Source organism: Nothobranchius furzeri, chromosome 2, assembly GCF_043380555.1.
Source record: "Nothobranchius furzeri strain GRZ-AD chromosome 2, NfurGRZ-RIMD1, whole genome shotgun sequence".
NCBI lineage: Eukaryota > Metazoa > Chordata > Actinopteri > Cyprinodontiformes > Nothobranchiidae > Nothobranchius > Nothobranchius furzeri.
The window spans coordinates 74,659,821-74,675,527 of NC_091742.1; the positions used below are offsets into that span (position 1 = coordinate 74,659,821).

Below are 15,707 nucleotides of genomic sequence, written 5' to 3' on the forward strand. Positions count from 1 at the left end.
TTGCTCAAAGAGAAATTGAGGCCTGCCTCTAATAAAGGCCTGGAGCTTGATGAGCTTGAGTAAAATACAGGCCCGGGCCTGTATTAGAGGATTTACGGTAAATTAAAAAGATCTGGTTGGAATAAAATATCAATCAAAACAAGTAAAATTATAAATCAGATAAATGTGATCTGAGGTTTACACTTTTATTAAAAAAATGTTATCAATCAAAAAGAAACATTAGGAACACTCAAATCATTCTTGTATTCAACAATTAAGACATTTGAATAAAGAAAAATAAAGCAGATCTCTTGTGGGAATGAAGTAATGTTTGATTTAGCTTTTCTGTTTCCATGTGAAGTTTAACTCTGGAGAGAAATGCTGATTAAAACTACACTCTAAGAAAGATACTGGTATCGGTAAAAGTTAACCGATACCAGGAACCAGTACCAATGCAACTGCCTAAAAGTGGCTTTACTGTAACTAGTCATTTCTGTTCACCTAATATTTTAGTTTTGTGATCATTTCTATTACAGTTTTTTTCGATTGCTAAAACTCAAAAAGCAAAAATGAGGCACATTTTTCACAACCTCTACTTCTGTTCCCAATCGCTTGACTCAATTTATCACTACTTAAGATTTCCTTATCATATTAGAACTCTGATTTTCCTCCTTTACACTCTGATGTCAATTTCACATTGCCTTGCTGTCAAAAACAGCACACAATTTTCAGGTTTACACACACTTTCCACATAAATTCTCAAAGCTTCAATCAACAACACACAAATATTCAAATCTCTAAACTTTCGGGTCTGGCGAGCAATTTGCAATCAGGGACTGCAGCATAAAAGTAAGTTTCCACAAGGCTACCCAGGTGTAGGAGTGGTTTCAGGACCACCCACGGTTTTCCATTTTATACCTTCCACCTTATTCCCCGTTCCTCAATCCCACTGAGGAGTTTTTCTCAGCCTGGAGGTGGAAGGTGTACGAAAGGAATCCACAGAGCCAGGTCCCACTGCTTCAAGCCATGGAGGAGGCTTGTCTGTTTGTCTCAGAGAAAAGTGGGCACTGTCTGAATGAATGAATTCATTGTGTTCCCTTTCGACAATTGTGTTTTCAGTTTTGCTCTTCAGTGTTCTTTCCATGCTTGGTAGTGTTCACCCAAAGGCTACTTGTGTTTAAGCATTGAATGGTATGTGTGTGTCATGTGAAAATGTGGCTGTGTTTACCAAATGAAAACACGTGTTCCATTTTGGGAACATGTTACGATACGTGGTGGCAGGGTTTTGTTGCAAAGGGAAGCCACGGTTTAGGAATTTGTGTGTTATGTTTGGGATTTTGTGTGTGCAGTTTTGAAAGAAACGTACAGTTTTGCAAAACGCGTTTTAGCAATCGAAGAAAACTGTAATACATTTTGTTGTTTTTCTACCTCACAGTCTTTTCCTGTTGAAAGCAGAGAAGAATATAAAACCTGTATTCCAATTCACTGCATTTTTTTGTGTAGAAGTATCGGTATTGGTGAGTACGCAGATATAGTACCGTATAGGTTTGGGGAAAAGTGGTATCGTTGCATCCTTATTTTAGAACCCTTTAAATTCACCCGACTAGGTTAAGTGGAACCAGTTGGCGTGATTTAACTAAGTAAATATAACCTTACAATTTTTTACAGTATAGGACAGAAATCAAATCTTCTCCATTATGGGAATTCGAAGAGAGATTTAGAAAAACACAATATTAATTTTAAAGATGTAGCTGGAAATGTAAACGTTTGCAGAAGAATAGAAAAAAAGGAAACAATAAAGGGGCTCAGACTTCACACAATAAACTGAATATTACAGTAATATAAGAAATAAAACTGGCCCTTTTCCACCTGTCAATCCTCCACTAGGGGGCAGCAGACATAGGACTGGATCTGGCAGGTTTCTGATGAAGGTACTAATCCTGATATTCCATCTGGGTGCTTTGGACGATTGTTCTATCGTGAATTTTACAGCAGAATTTCTTACATTTGCAATAAACTGAAATGTGCTTGAAGCATTTTTTATTCGTAAACAAAATAATTAATGACGGCAGTACCAACCACACATCTGTGCACATCCTTTTCTTATCAAAATGTTTTGATTAAAGAGGAAAACTTGATGCATCTTGTTACTGATTCCTATTGAAGAGTTTTTATATCAGATCTGTTTAAAAAAAACTTCTTTAAACAATCTGAGCTTCACTGCAACACAAAGAGCTGATTATACAGATGTGGCAGCAGCTGTAACTGGATACTGCAGCATGCCTGAATATTTGTTGGAGAAGAACCAGCTGACCTGATGTGAACGTTTCTGGGTTTTGGGGGAAAAAAATGTAGTTATTGTGTAAAAGGGGGGTTACATTAAGTCCCTGTGTACACAGCAGGATCATACATGTTTGTTTTGAACATTGTAATCTGTGTGGGGGGATGGTGGGGACACGATATTTTACGTTTTGTGTGAAAATGAGTCCAGGACTACAAATGTGCTTCATGAAAGTGATGTCATCTAACCAGACATGGAGAATAACAGAGTGGAAAATGGCTCTAAGTAAACTTAAAATCCTTCCTTCGGGAGGAGAGAACCACCATAAACCTGGCCATGTGGTATAGCAGCTACGCTACAGAGAAGATTATGTGGTGATGTCATATGTGCAAAGTGACAATATCTAATTTGTAGTCATGCTAATTACAAACTTTTACAAGCTGGTGAATCTCAAAGTATGTGACAGGTCAAAACAACCATGATTAGTTTCATTTAAATTGCAGCACAACATATGTGTGATCCAGGACGTGAGGCAAAGCGGATTAGAAAATAGCGTTTTTAGTCCCATTGACTTGAATTCATTTATTCGTTTCCCATTGACTTGAATTCATTTATTCGTTCTTCCGGGGACCCGTGAGCTGACCGGAAGGGAGGAGACTTAGGCTTCCTATTGACATCGACATTAGAAAATACATACGTCTGACTCAGAACTCTGGCTGCTAATTATTGAAGTATCAGGGTTTATAGTTTAATAGTATATGAACTTTTTTACACACCCGTTGGTCTATTGTTGTGATTAGAAAGGATGAATATTCAATGCATCCTGTGGAAAATGCACCGGCAACATTTAAAGAATAGGCAGTTTCCCCAGTGAGCCCAATGTCCAAGCGCGGTGGCAGCAGCATCATGTGGGCACGCTTTACTGCAACATCAGGACAAATATTACAAATCATTTCCACATCATTCAGGATCTCAGGTGGAGCTGAAGGTCTTAACAGGGTAACTCCAAGAACGGATCAAACACAAATCACAACAAAATCAAAAACATTGGATTTGAATCCAGCAAATCTGTGTTTAAACATTCCCCCTCTAACCTGACTCTGCTCATTCCTGTTTAGTCAATGCTGTACCCCCTAAATAATGTTAATGTCCTCCCAGATGCATTTCTGTAAAAGCGTTGACATTTATCGCATCATTAATCGTCGCCCTGAGGCTGTGCTGCAGCAGGAAGTGGTGCAGAATCTCCTGCTGGGATTGTGTAACCCTTTGATGCAGGAAACCAGGCCTGCAGGGCATGTGTCCAGCTGCTGGTCTCACAGAAAGTCAACAGGATGTCAAACACTGTAGATACAGAAATAAAAATTACAAACAAAACCAAAAGAAGTTCAAAAGAGGTCTTGTGAGTGATGATCTTTTCCTGCCTTGATTCACTGCAAGAATCTTTGAGTGGAAATTCTTGCTGTTGTTTTTCTTCACCATGAACTCGTCAATGGGGAGCCTGGCCGTGCGGACGCTTAGCTCTCCGGCTCTGGACAGACTCAGCTTCTGCAGTGGAGACAGAAAACCAAATAAAAATCATCAGTACATCTGACTGAGTGACATGTTTGGTTCTTCAGTTACTAAATATCTGAGTACCTTCTGGATGCTTTCATCCACAAGACCACCGAGGACATACACCCTGTCAGCGTCCAGCGTCTCTAAAGCTGAAGAAAATAACAAGAAACTGTCTGAAATGTTTTACTTAGAAACATTTTCTATAGTTTTAATATTTCTAGTGGATTTTTGCAGCCTTTCATCAAAGTTTCTATTGCTATTGAGTAAATTGTGATTATAGTGCGCCCTCTGTTGGCCAAAATGTGTAACGACAAAAACACGACACCTAGTGAAAAGGTAAAAAATCTGACAAACCTTCCTCTGCATCTGGGGTGAGGTAGACTACCGTTTCTGCGGGGAATAAGTCTAAACAGCTTTGTTCTGTTATTTCCATCTAAAAGGAAAAAAAATATTATTTCTGGTTTTAAGTAAAGTAACAAAAAAAATCAAAAACTAAGAAAAGACTATTCTTTAAGAATCTAAAGAACAATAACCACCAGGTAGTTGAGGAAGCCGTCATTCATGCGAACACACTCCCTGTAGAGGCGACTGTCCTCCCTCAGGTCCGTCAGGATCAGGCGAAACGGATGAGTCGCCCTCTTATTGGACCCGTACAGGCGTCGTAACTGGCCCGCCAGTCGGCTTATCTCCTGACCCAGAGCACAAGAAACATCTCTGACTGGAAACCAGAACTTCCACCACACCATGATTCTAATCAGGTGGGCTAACGGTGTAAGGGTTGATCAGCAGCCTCTCACCTTGTCTGACATGAAGTCAGTCATGCTGAGATCGACACACAGCCTGAGTCCAGTGGACTGAGACTCAGCAAGACGCTCTTTGGTGATCGCCTTCTGGACACGTTTGGAGAGTTGAGTATGGTCTGAGTCAGAATCTGTATGAAGAAATAAAAGCAAATAAAACAAAAATGACTTCATTTATGATCCTAGAAGTTGATTTTTCACTTGTTCCTACCAAACTCCTGCAGACGATTGAATCTCCTCCTCCGTTTCTCCTCTTTCCTCCTGCTCTTCCTGGCAGCCAGCTGCCTCTCCCAGTTCCGCTGCTTCCTCAGAACATTCCTCTAGGGATGGACAATATATCAGCATCAATATCTGTATCAGCCGATGTTAGTCATTTTTTACATATCGGTATCGGTTCCATAAATAACACCGGGCTGATATTAACAACCAATATTTTTTCCATCTCGTCTCCATTTGTTTGCCTGTTTCGGAGGGTGAGGGGGTGATGTGTAATTGTTTAGTCATGTGAACAGTGAATGTAATCATCTCAGAACCGTAAATGTTGTGTTGTGTGTACACAATAACATAAATTCAGCTTTAATAAATTTCATTCTATACAAAATCTGCTGATTTTAGAAGCAATAATGTCAGTATATCGGTATCGGCAAATATCGGTTATCGGCCATAACAGTGATCTTAAAATCGGCTATCGGTAACGCCCCAAAAATTCCATATCGGTGGCGCATCACTACATTCCTCTGTTCATCAAGCAGAAATTAATAACCCTATTGAGGTTTTAACAGCACAGATAACGTCACAAAGTCTTAAAACTATTTAGGAATCTAGGAAAACAGATTGATAATAAATTACTATTGATTTCCCTGAGCACCAATTAGTAAAAATAAATAAGAAAGTATTTTATAAACAATAACCAGTGCTTTAATTTAACCAACCATGGGCATTTAGAAATAAATGAAAATGATTTAGCAGCTTGGATAAACAAACGTTTCTGGAGTCGTTAAAATTTATGTATCTTGATCACTGAATTAGAAAGAATTCATAAATATGGTTCAAATATCAAATACAATTTACAACAGCAAGAAAAAAACGCGATTTTCTGCCTGTAGATCAGATCTAGTCAGAAAATAACCATTTTATTAACAGTATTTCAGAGTGTAAATATCAAAGACACGTAAGATTGCTTTAATTTACAGAAATATTTGTGTTTATTGAGCAGATCGCTGGTACAGCTAACAAATCAAACTAATACCTACTGAACACGCTGTATCTTCTCTCCCAGCACGCTTGTCCTCCACATCATCCTCAAGGTCTATATGAAGAAGATCTATCACCTCTGAAAGTCCACTCCGCTGCGTTTCACACATTTCTGATCAAATGAAAGTCAGCTGCTGCTCTGCAGAATAATAAAAAACACTTTTTTGTCCTTTAAATGTCCAAATACTTCTACAGACTTATGAAATACGCATTGTTTCACGTCTTTGCTTAAAAAATACTTCAAATATGTTTTTAAACCCACAAAGTAAAGAAACAAACAAAAACATACCTGACATAACCTTTTTCTGTTTCTACAGTTTCTGGGCATGCCTAGTTTGGAACGTGTGTCTCGTGTAAATGACGTCATCGTAAAACAAGGAAGTAATGGTTGAATGTATTTAGCGTAAATTTATTTACTGCATAAGTAACACGTTCAGTTTAATCGTTTTCTATTTTTATGCTGTAGTTACAGTTAAAATGTTTACCACAACTGGTTATTGTTTTTGATTATGTCAAAGTTTCATTTCTATTGTTTCACCAGAAGAGGGCACTGTAAAGATGTACAAGAGTTTAAAACAGAATAAAGAACTGTGTAACGCTTACACATGAATACACAGGTAATAAAAATGTGAACACTAAAAATAGCTTTACTGATATTTTAAACAAAAGAAAGAATGAAAAAATAACAAACACAACATTTTGTTTTTCTTCATGTAACATAAAAAAATCTGCGGCTTTATGCTTTTTTCTCCTAAAATATGTCACCCAACAAGACACATTGTCAAAGATTTGAAAAATATTTAAAGAGCGTGAAAGATATTTTTGGGTGAAACGATTTTCCAGGTAGGAACCTTTTATTTTCCTTTTTGAGTAGGAAACAGAAAAGCCTCGCACCCGATGACTTTAACTATTTTAACATTAATATAAAAATATTTCACTCTTTTATTTAATAGCACATTATTGCTTCATCAGATGTATAACCATGACATAAATATAAAGTCAATGTGCATATTTTCAGAATAGTGTACGTTTTCTTTCGTAAATTGTTGAATTTGATCTGTTTTATACCTAGCATTTGAGGCTAAGACATCCTTCGTGATTCCACAGCAGCCAATCAGAGACGCAAAGTCGGGTCCAGAGACCGAAATGGGTTGTGGGTATTACAAATAAAAATATTTTGTGACTTAATTTACTGTTTCATACTTTTATGTTTGAAGAAAGAATTATGCATAGGTTACTTAACTATTATCAGTCTCACGATGGGCACATAAATGACTGGAAATTGTTTTTTGACAAATGTCAGTATTTTAAAACTCTCAATTTATAACATCAAAATTGCGTAGAACTTTAACGTATAATGTATTTCACATTGTTTATTCAATTTATTTGCTTATTTGACTTTAGACTTGCTTTACTATAGTTAGACTTTCATTTTATGCTAAACACGTGACTGCACCATGACTGAGCGTTGCAGAGCGCTCGTACCTATGCGTCAGAAACAGGGAGTACAGGTTAAGACTATACTTTCAGGGATCATTTCTATAGTTTTTAACTTGAGAAATGTGCTCCTTAAGTGAATAGACTCGTCAACCACGATGATGAGGTGTTGATACTTCCTCTTGAGCGCGAAGCGGAAAAAGGGAAATGATTAACTTCATATGCCTTTCTTCTTTGATGACCGTTCACTGTTACCTTGGTAACAGCGTGGGAGGGAGTATGATCAGAGTGGTTCTCACTTTATAATTGTAAATGAAAATTCAGGTGACTAGTAATGGGTGAAAAAGAATGCCATGTAGTGTTGGGAATTCATGCTCTTTTTAGAGATCCAGTCCTTTTGGCTCAGCTCACCAAAAAGAGTCGGCTCTTTCTGCTCCCAAGAGGCTCCTCGGATTTTCTTTTGCGTAGAGTACATTTATAACCAAAATAATGCAGAACTACAGGTGCTGGCCAGTAAATCAGAATATCATCAAAAGGTTGAAAATATTTCAGTAATTCCATTCAAAACGTGAAACTTGTACATTATATTCATGCAATGCACACAGACCAATGTATTTCCAATGTTCATTACATTTAAATTTGATATTCATAAGTGACAACTAATGAAAACTCCAAATTTGGTATCTCAAAAAATTAGAATATTCTGAAAAGGCTGAATATAGAAGACACCTGCTGCCACTCTAATCAGCTGATTTACTCAAAACACCTGCAAAGGCCTTTAAAAGGTCCCTCAGTCTTGTTTTGAAGGCACCACAATCATGGGGAAGACTTCTGACTTAACAGCTGTCCAAAAGACAATCATTGACACCTTGCACAAGGAGGGCAAGACACAAAAGGTGATTGCTAAAGAAGCTGGCTGTTCGCAGAGCTCTGTGTCCAAGCACATTAACAGACAGGCGAAGGGACGGAAAAAATGTGGTAGAAAAAAGTGTACAAGCTCTAGGGATAACCGCACCCTGCAGAGAATTGTGACGACAAACCCATTCAAAAATGTGGGGGAGATCCACAAAGAGTGGACTGCAGCTGGAGTCAGCGCTTCAAGAACCACCACGAGGAGACTCATGAAAGACATGGGATTCAGGTGTCGCATTCCGTGTGTCAAGCCACTCTTGAACATGAAACAGCGCAAGAAGCGTCTCGCCTGGGCCAAGGACAAAAAGGACTGGACTGATGCTGAGTGGTCCAAAGTTATGTTTTCTGATGAAAGCAAGTTCTGCATTTCCTTTGGAAATCAAGGACCCAGAGTCTGGAGGAAGAGCGGAGAAGCACAGAATCCACGTTGCATGAGGTCCAGTGTAAAGTTTCCACCGTCAGTGATGGTGTGGGGTGCCATGTCATCTGCCGGTGTTGGCCCACTCTGTTTCCTGAGGTCCAGGGTCAATGCAGCCGTCTACCAGGAAGTTTTAGAGCACTTCATGCTTCCTGCTGCTGACCAACTTTATGGGGATGCAGACTTCACCTTTCAACAGGACTTGGCACCTGCACACAGTGCCAAAACCACCAGCACCTGGTTCAAGGACCATGGTATCCCTGTCCTTGATTGGCCAGCAAACTCGCCTGACCTTAACCCCATAGAAAATCTATGGGGTATTGTGAAGCGGAGGATGCAATACGCTAGACCCAACAATGCAGAGGAGCTGAAGACGACTATCAGAGCAACCTGGGCTCTCATAACACCTGAGCAGTGCCACAGACTGATCGAGTCCATGCCACGCCACATTACTGCAGTTATTGAGGCAAAAGGAGCCCCGACTAAGTATTGAGTGCTATACATGCACATTCTTTTCATGTTCATTCTTTTCAGTTGGCCAACATTAGAGAAACAAACATTTTTTCATTGGCCTTTAGAATATTCTAATTTCCTGAGATACCAGATTTGATGTTTTCATTGGTTGTCACCTATAAATATCAAAATTAAACGTAATAAACATCGGAAATACATTGGTCTGTGTGCATTGCATGAATATAATGTACAAGTTTCACGTTTTGAATGGAATTACTGAAATATTTTCAACCTTTTGATGATATTCTAATTTACTGGCCAGCACCTGTATGTGTAAAATAATTTACTAATGTAAAACAAAGCAATATATCAAATGTTTATAATTTCTATGGATTTAATAACTGAACACTTTAAGAAATCTTCACTTTCCGACTGCTGGCGCTCATTTTCTCACCGTCTTCGTCGCACTCTCCTCCCTTTCGCTCGCCTTTTTCCTCCTCCTCCTCATTCCCTCTTGTCTCCCCCCACCCGCATGTGCTCTGCTGTGTGTCTGTCTGAGTCTGATCCTCCCTCTTCCCCGCCCTTACTGCTTTGTGTGTGGACAGTCTGGACACACAGTTACACATGTTGACCAGTCGCCTGTAGCTTTCACCAAGGCAGGGGGGGAGGGGACGGCTCCCAATGACGAGCCGGCTCCCGTCGTTCACTTCAAAGAGCCGGTTCGTTCGCGACCGACACATCACTAATGCACTGGCAGTGCTAACAATGTCATCACGAGCAACGATTTCTAACGTAGTGATGGGAATTCCGGCTCTTTGTAGAGAGCTGGTTCTTATGGCTCAGCTCACCAAAAAGAGCTGGCTCTTTCGGCTCCTCAGATTTTCTGTGGCGTAGAGTACATTTATAACCAAAATAATGCTAAACTGTATGTAAAATAATTTACTAATGTAAAAAAAAAGAACAATATATCAAATATTTATCATTTCTATGGATTTAATAACTGAACACTTTAAGAAATCTTCACTTTCCGACTGCTGGCGCTCACTTTCTCACCGTCTTCGTCACACTCTCCTCCCTCTCGCTCGCCTTTTCCTCCTCCTCATTCCCTCTCGTCTCCCTCCTCCCACATGTGCTCTGCTGTGTGTCTGTCTTATCCTCCCTCTTCCCCGCCCCTACTGCTCTGTGTGTGGACAGTCTGGACATACAGTTACACATGTTGACCAATCGCCTGTAGCTTTCACCAAGGCAAGGGGGGAGGGGAGGGGACGGCTCCCAATGACGAGCCGGCTCCCGTTGTTCACCTCAAAGAGCCGGTTCGGTCGCGACCGACACATCACTACTAAAGAGACTAGGGGAATTTGATGGTACCGTTACATTTTAGTGGTTACGATGCAGCTCATCAAGTCCTTCAGAAGCTTGTTAATCACTTAGTGATGACTCTTTCGTGGGAGCCGTTCGTTAGTCTGTTGTTTACTAGTGATTGGAATTAGTGATGGGAATTACGGCTCGTTTTAGAGAGCCGGTTCTTTTGGCTCAGCTCACCAAAAAGAGCCGGCTCTTTCGGCTCCCAAGTGGCTCCTCAGATTTTCTGTTGCGTAGAGTCCATTTATAACCAAAATAATGCAAAACTATATGTAAAATGATTTACTAATCTAAAAAATTGCAACATATCAAATATTATTTATATGGATTTAATAACTGATCAGTTTAGGAAATCTCCACATTCCGACTACTGGCGCTCATTTTCTCACCGTCTTTGTCGCACTCTCCTCTCTCTCTCTCTCTCTCTCTCTCTCTCTCTCTCTCTCTCTCTCTCTCTCTCTCTCTCTCTCTCTCTCTCTCTCTCTCGCCTTTTTCCTCCTCCTCATTCCCTCTCGTCTCCCTCCACCCGCATGTGCTCTGCTGTGTGTCTGAGTCTGATCCTCCCTCTTCCCCCCCTACTGCTCTGTGTGTGGACAGTCTGGACACGCAGTTACATATGTTGACCAATCGCCTGTAGCTTTCACCAAAGCAAGAGGGGAGGGGGGAGGGAAGGGAAGGGGACGGCTCCCAATGACGAGCCGGCTCCCGTTGTTCACTTCAAAGAGCCGGTTCTTAGAGCCGGTTAGTTCGCGACCGACACATCACTAATTGGATTTCCGGCTCTTTTTATAGAGCCGGTTCTTTTGTCTCAACTCACAAAAAAAGAGCCGGCGCTTTATAAAAGCATAAGGCTAAAATACATAAATATAATTTTACTTACCAAAACAAATGAAGTGGAGACTCCTTGGATGCTCTATTAGTGCAATTAATGCCACAGCAAGTCATTTTGTCCAACAATTGCATAAATAATATCCAAAAAAGAACGCACAAACGTTACAACTAATGGTCTAAGTTGAGAGACTGAAACTGACGGAACAGTTTTCAGGTGAGGCCAAGGCTCAGACTGAGGCCTTTCCCCAGAGCTAGCTCTGCGGTCACGTGGGTTGGATGCTCATTAATTATACAGAATTTTAGGCTTTTAATACACTTAAACAGAAGAGTGAGAAAAAAATTCACCCCCCTCAGAGTTGTCATGAGTGTAAACTAGATCATTTAAACAAAAAACATGTTTTGATACCAGGCTGTAAACATGTTTATTCCTGCTGTGAAATTGGTATTTTTAACATGGGAGTCAATGAGGATTTGCTCGCTTCTGACACCAGCCCCCAGCGGATGAGGGTGGAACTGCAAATTATTTCATTTCCGCATTGGCCTCACTTTCTGTCCCACATTGTGGGGGCTTGGTCTGAGTCTGATCCTCCCTCTTCTCCGCCCCCACTGCTCTGTGTGTGGACAGTCTGGACACGCAGTTACACATGTTGACCAATCGCCTGTAGCTTTCACCAAAGCAAGAGGGGAGGGGAGGGGACGGCTCCCAATGGCGAGCTGGCTCCCGTTGTTCACCTCAAAGAGGCTCTTAGAGCCGGTTCGTTCGCGACCGACATATCACTATCGTTCACCTCAATGAGCCGTCCTGCTGGACGTGACTGCAGCCTTTGACACTGTTGACCATCACCTGCTACTGGAGAGGCTGAGAGACTGGGTAGGCATATCAGGAACTGCTCTGGAGTGGTTCTCCTCTTATCTTTCTTAGCATTCCTTTTCTGTGGCCGTCTCCAAGTTTAGGCCCTCCACCACCTCCCTTACCTATGGTGTCCCACAAGGTTCTGTGCTGGGGACTCTGCTCTTCCTACTCTATCTGCTCCCTCTTCAGCACATCCTGAGCTCCTTCAAAGGAATCTCCTTGTCTAAGCTGCAGCTGTTACACACCTGCTTAGACTCTATTAAAACCTGGATGGCTGGGAGTTTTCTACAGCTGAATGAAGATAAGACTGAGATCCTCATCTGTGCCCTGGACAAGCTGGTTGCCAAAGTCAGCTTGATCAGCTTGCTTCTCACACCAAACCTTCCGTCAGGAATCTTGGCATGACCTTTGACCCAGCTCTCACCCTGGATTCTCATGTCAGTTCTCTTGTTCGCTCTTCCTTCTTCCATCTCAGGAACATTGCTAAGCTGAGTCCCATTCTGTCCCGCTCTGAACTTGAGACAGTTATCCACACCTTCATCTCCTCACGCTTAGACTACTGTAACTCTCTTTTCACGTGTCTGAGCAGAACCTCCCTGAACCATCTACAGGTGGTTCAGAATGCCTGTGCTCGGCTTCTGACCAAGTCCTCCAAACACACCCACATCACCCCGCTTCTCCTCCAGCTTCACTGGCTGCCAGTCAACTTCAGGGTTCATTTCAAGATCCTGGTTCTGGTCTATAGGGCCTTACATGGACAAGCACCATCTTACATTGGTGATCTTCTTAGTCCCTACACCCCCAGCAGGTCCCTGAGGTCCAGTGATCAAAGCCTACTGGTTGTGCAGCACCAGGCTAAAGACCAAAGGTGACAGATCATTTGCTGCTGTGGCCCCCAGACTCTGGAACTCTCTCCCCCGAGCCTGAGATCAGTGGTCTCCTTTAAAAAGCAGCTGAAAACTCACTTGCTCAAGCTGGCTTTTGTATGACCTTCTTCACCACTCTCTCCTTATTCTGCTCTCCCCACCTATTCCACCGTCCTCAGGATCCACTGATTCCCCTCTTTCCTGTTCACTCTCTCACTTTCTTAAAAATTTTTGAATCACAATTGTCTATTTTGTTGCTCATTTTAAATATATTTTTGACCATTTTCTAAATTCTTTTTTATATTTTTACATTTTTTGTTTTTTGTGAAGCACCTCGTGATTTTTATCTTGAGAGGTGCTATAGAAATGATATTTTCTTCTTTCTTCTTCTTCATTTCTTAGCCTGTTTCGGAGGGTGAGGGGGGTGATGTGTAATTGTTTAGTCATGTGAACAGTGAATGTAATCATCTCAGAACCGTAAATGTTGTGTTGTGTGTACACAATAACATAATTTCAGCTTGAATGATTTTCATTCCATACAAAATCTGCTCATTTTAGAAGCAATGTCAGTATATCGGTATCGGAAAATATCTGTTATCGGCCATAACAGTGATCTTAAAATCGGCTATCGGTAACGCCCCAAAAATTCCATATCGGTGGCGCATCACTACATTCCTCTGTTCATCAAGCAGAAATTAATAACCCTATTGAGGTTTTAACAGCACAGATAACGTCACAAAGTCTTAAAACTATTTAGGAATCTAGGAAAACAGATTGCTAATAAATTACTATTGATTTCCCTGAGCACCAATTAGTAAAAATAAATAAGAAAGTATTTTATAAACAATAACCAGTGCTTTAATTTAACCAACCATGGGCATTTAGAAATAAATGAAAATGATTTAGCAGCTTGATACAAACGTTTCTGGAGTCGTTAAAATTTATGTATCTTGATCACTGAATTAGAAAGAATTCATAAATATGGTTCAAATATCAAATACAATTTACAACAGCAAGAAAAAAACGCGATTTTCAGTCTGTAGATCAGATCTAGTCAGAAAATAACCATTTTATTAACAGTATTTCAGAGTGTAAATATCAAAGACACGTAAGATTGCTTTAATTTACAGAAACATTTGTGTTTATTGAGCAGATCGCTGGTACAGCTAACAAATCAAACTAATACCTACTGAACACGCTGTATCTTCTCTCCCAGCACGCTTGTCCTCCACATCATCCTCAAGGTCTATATGAAGAAGATCTATCACCTCTGAAAGTCCACTCCGCTGCGTTTCACACATTTCTGATCAAATGAAAGTCAGCTGCTGCTCTGCAGAATAATAAAAAACACTTTTTTGTCCTTTAAATGTCCAAATACTTCTACAGACTTATGAAATACGCATTGTTTCACGTATTTGCTTAAAAATACTTTAAATATGTTTTAAAACCCACAAAGTAACAAAACAAAAAAAAACATACCTGACATAACCTTTTTCTGTTTCTACAGTTTCTGGGCATGCCTAGTTTGGAACGTGTGTGTCTCGCGTAAATGACGTCATCGTAAAAAAAAGAAGTAATGGTTGAATGTATTTAGCGTAAATGTATTTACTGCATAAGCAACACGTTCAGTTTAATTGTTTTCTATTTTTATGCTGTAGTTACAGTTAAAATGTTTACCACAACTGGTTATTATTTTTGATTATGTCAAAGTTTCATTTCTATTGTTTCACCAGAAGAGGACACTGTAAAAGATGTACAAGAGTTTAAAACAGAATAAAGAACTGTGTAACGCTTACACATGAATACACAGGTAATAAAAATATGAACACTAAAACTAGCTTTACTGATATTTTAAACAAAAGAAAGAACGAAAAAATAACAAACACAACAGTTTGTTTTTCTTCATGTAACATAAAAAAATCTGCGGCTTTATGCTTTTTCTCCTAAAATATGTCACCCAACAAGACACATTGTCAAAGAATTGAAAAATATTTAAAGAGCTTGAAAGATATTTTTTGGTGAAACGATTTTCCAGGTAGGAACCTTTTATTTTCCTTTTTGAGTAGGAAACAGAAAAGCCTCGCACCCGATGACTTTAACTATTTTAAGATTAATATTGAAATATTACGCTCTTTTATTTAATAGCACATTATTGCTTCATCAGATGTATAACCCATGACATACATATAAAGTCAATGTGCATATTTTCAGAATAGTGTACGTTTTCTTTCGTAAATTGTTGAATTTGATCTGTTTTATAGCTAGCATTTGAGGCTAAAACATCCCTCGTGATTCCACAGCAGCCAATCAGAGACGCAAAGTCGGGTCCAGAGACCGAAATGGATTGTGGGTATTACAAATAAAAATATTTTGTGACTTATTTTACTGTTTTATACTTTTACGTTTGAAGAAAGAATTATGCATAGGTTACTTAACTATTATCAGTCTCACGATGGGCACATAAATGACTGGAAATTGTTTTTTGACAAATGTCAGTATTTTAAAACTCTCAATTTATAACATCAAAATTGCGTAGAACTTTAACGTATAATGTATTTCACATTGTTTATTCAATTTATTTGCTTATTTGACTTTAGACTTGCTTTACTATAGTTAGATTTTCATTTTATGCTAAACACGTGACTGCACCATGACTGAGCGTTGCAGAGCGCTCGTACCTATGCGTCAGAAACAGGGAGTACAGGTT

At 39.8% G+C, this 15,707-nt stretch overlaps 1 protein-coding gene and 1 non-coding gene across 4 annotated transcripts; one reads left to right on the forward strand and one right to left on the reverse strand.

The window, feature by feature from the left end:
* Positions 1 to 2,827: 2,827 nt before the first annotated feature.
* trmt10b (tRNA methyltransferase 10B) lies at positions 2,828 to 6,227 on the reverse strand. Of its 3 annotated transcripts, none has more exons than XM_070547946.1 (9): positions 6,158 to 6,227; positions 5,868 to 6,007; positions 4,826 to 4,934; positions 4,612 to 4,745; positions 4,351 to 4,503; positions 4,169 to 4,247; positions 3,896 to 3,963; positions 3,682 to 3,805; positions 2,828 to 3,601 (listed from the first exon to the last, which is right to left on the reverse strand). In XM_070547946.1, exons 2-9 carry the CDS (start codon positions 5,976 to 5,978, stop codon positions 3,456 to 3,458), a joined length of 924 nt encoding a protein of 307 aa, XP_070404047.1. In that variant the 5' UTR covers positions 5,979 to 6,007; positions 6,158 to 6,227; the 3' UTR covers positions 2,828 to 3,455. The 3 variants fall into 3 exon arrangements, with proteins under 3 accessions (XP_070404047.1, XP_070404049.1, XP_070404048.1); XM_070547948.1 differs by having other exon boundaries at positions 5,868 to 6,002; positions 6,158 to 6,223; XM_070547947.1 differs by lacking the exon at positions 6,158 to 6,227 and having other exon boundaries at positions 5,868 to 6,102.
* A 1,155-nt stretch (positions 6,228 to 7,382) lies between these two features.
* LOC129166207 (small nucleolar RNA U3) lies at positions 7,383 to 7,598 on the forward strand. Its single transcript, XR_008565461.2, has one exon. It is a non-coding gene; the product is annotated as a small nucleolar RNA U3 (small nucleolar RNA).
* Positions 7,599 to 15,707: the final 8,109 nt, after the last annotated feature.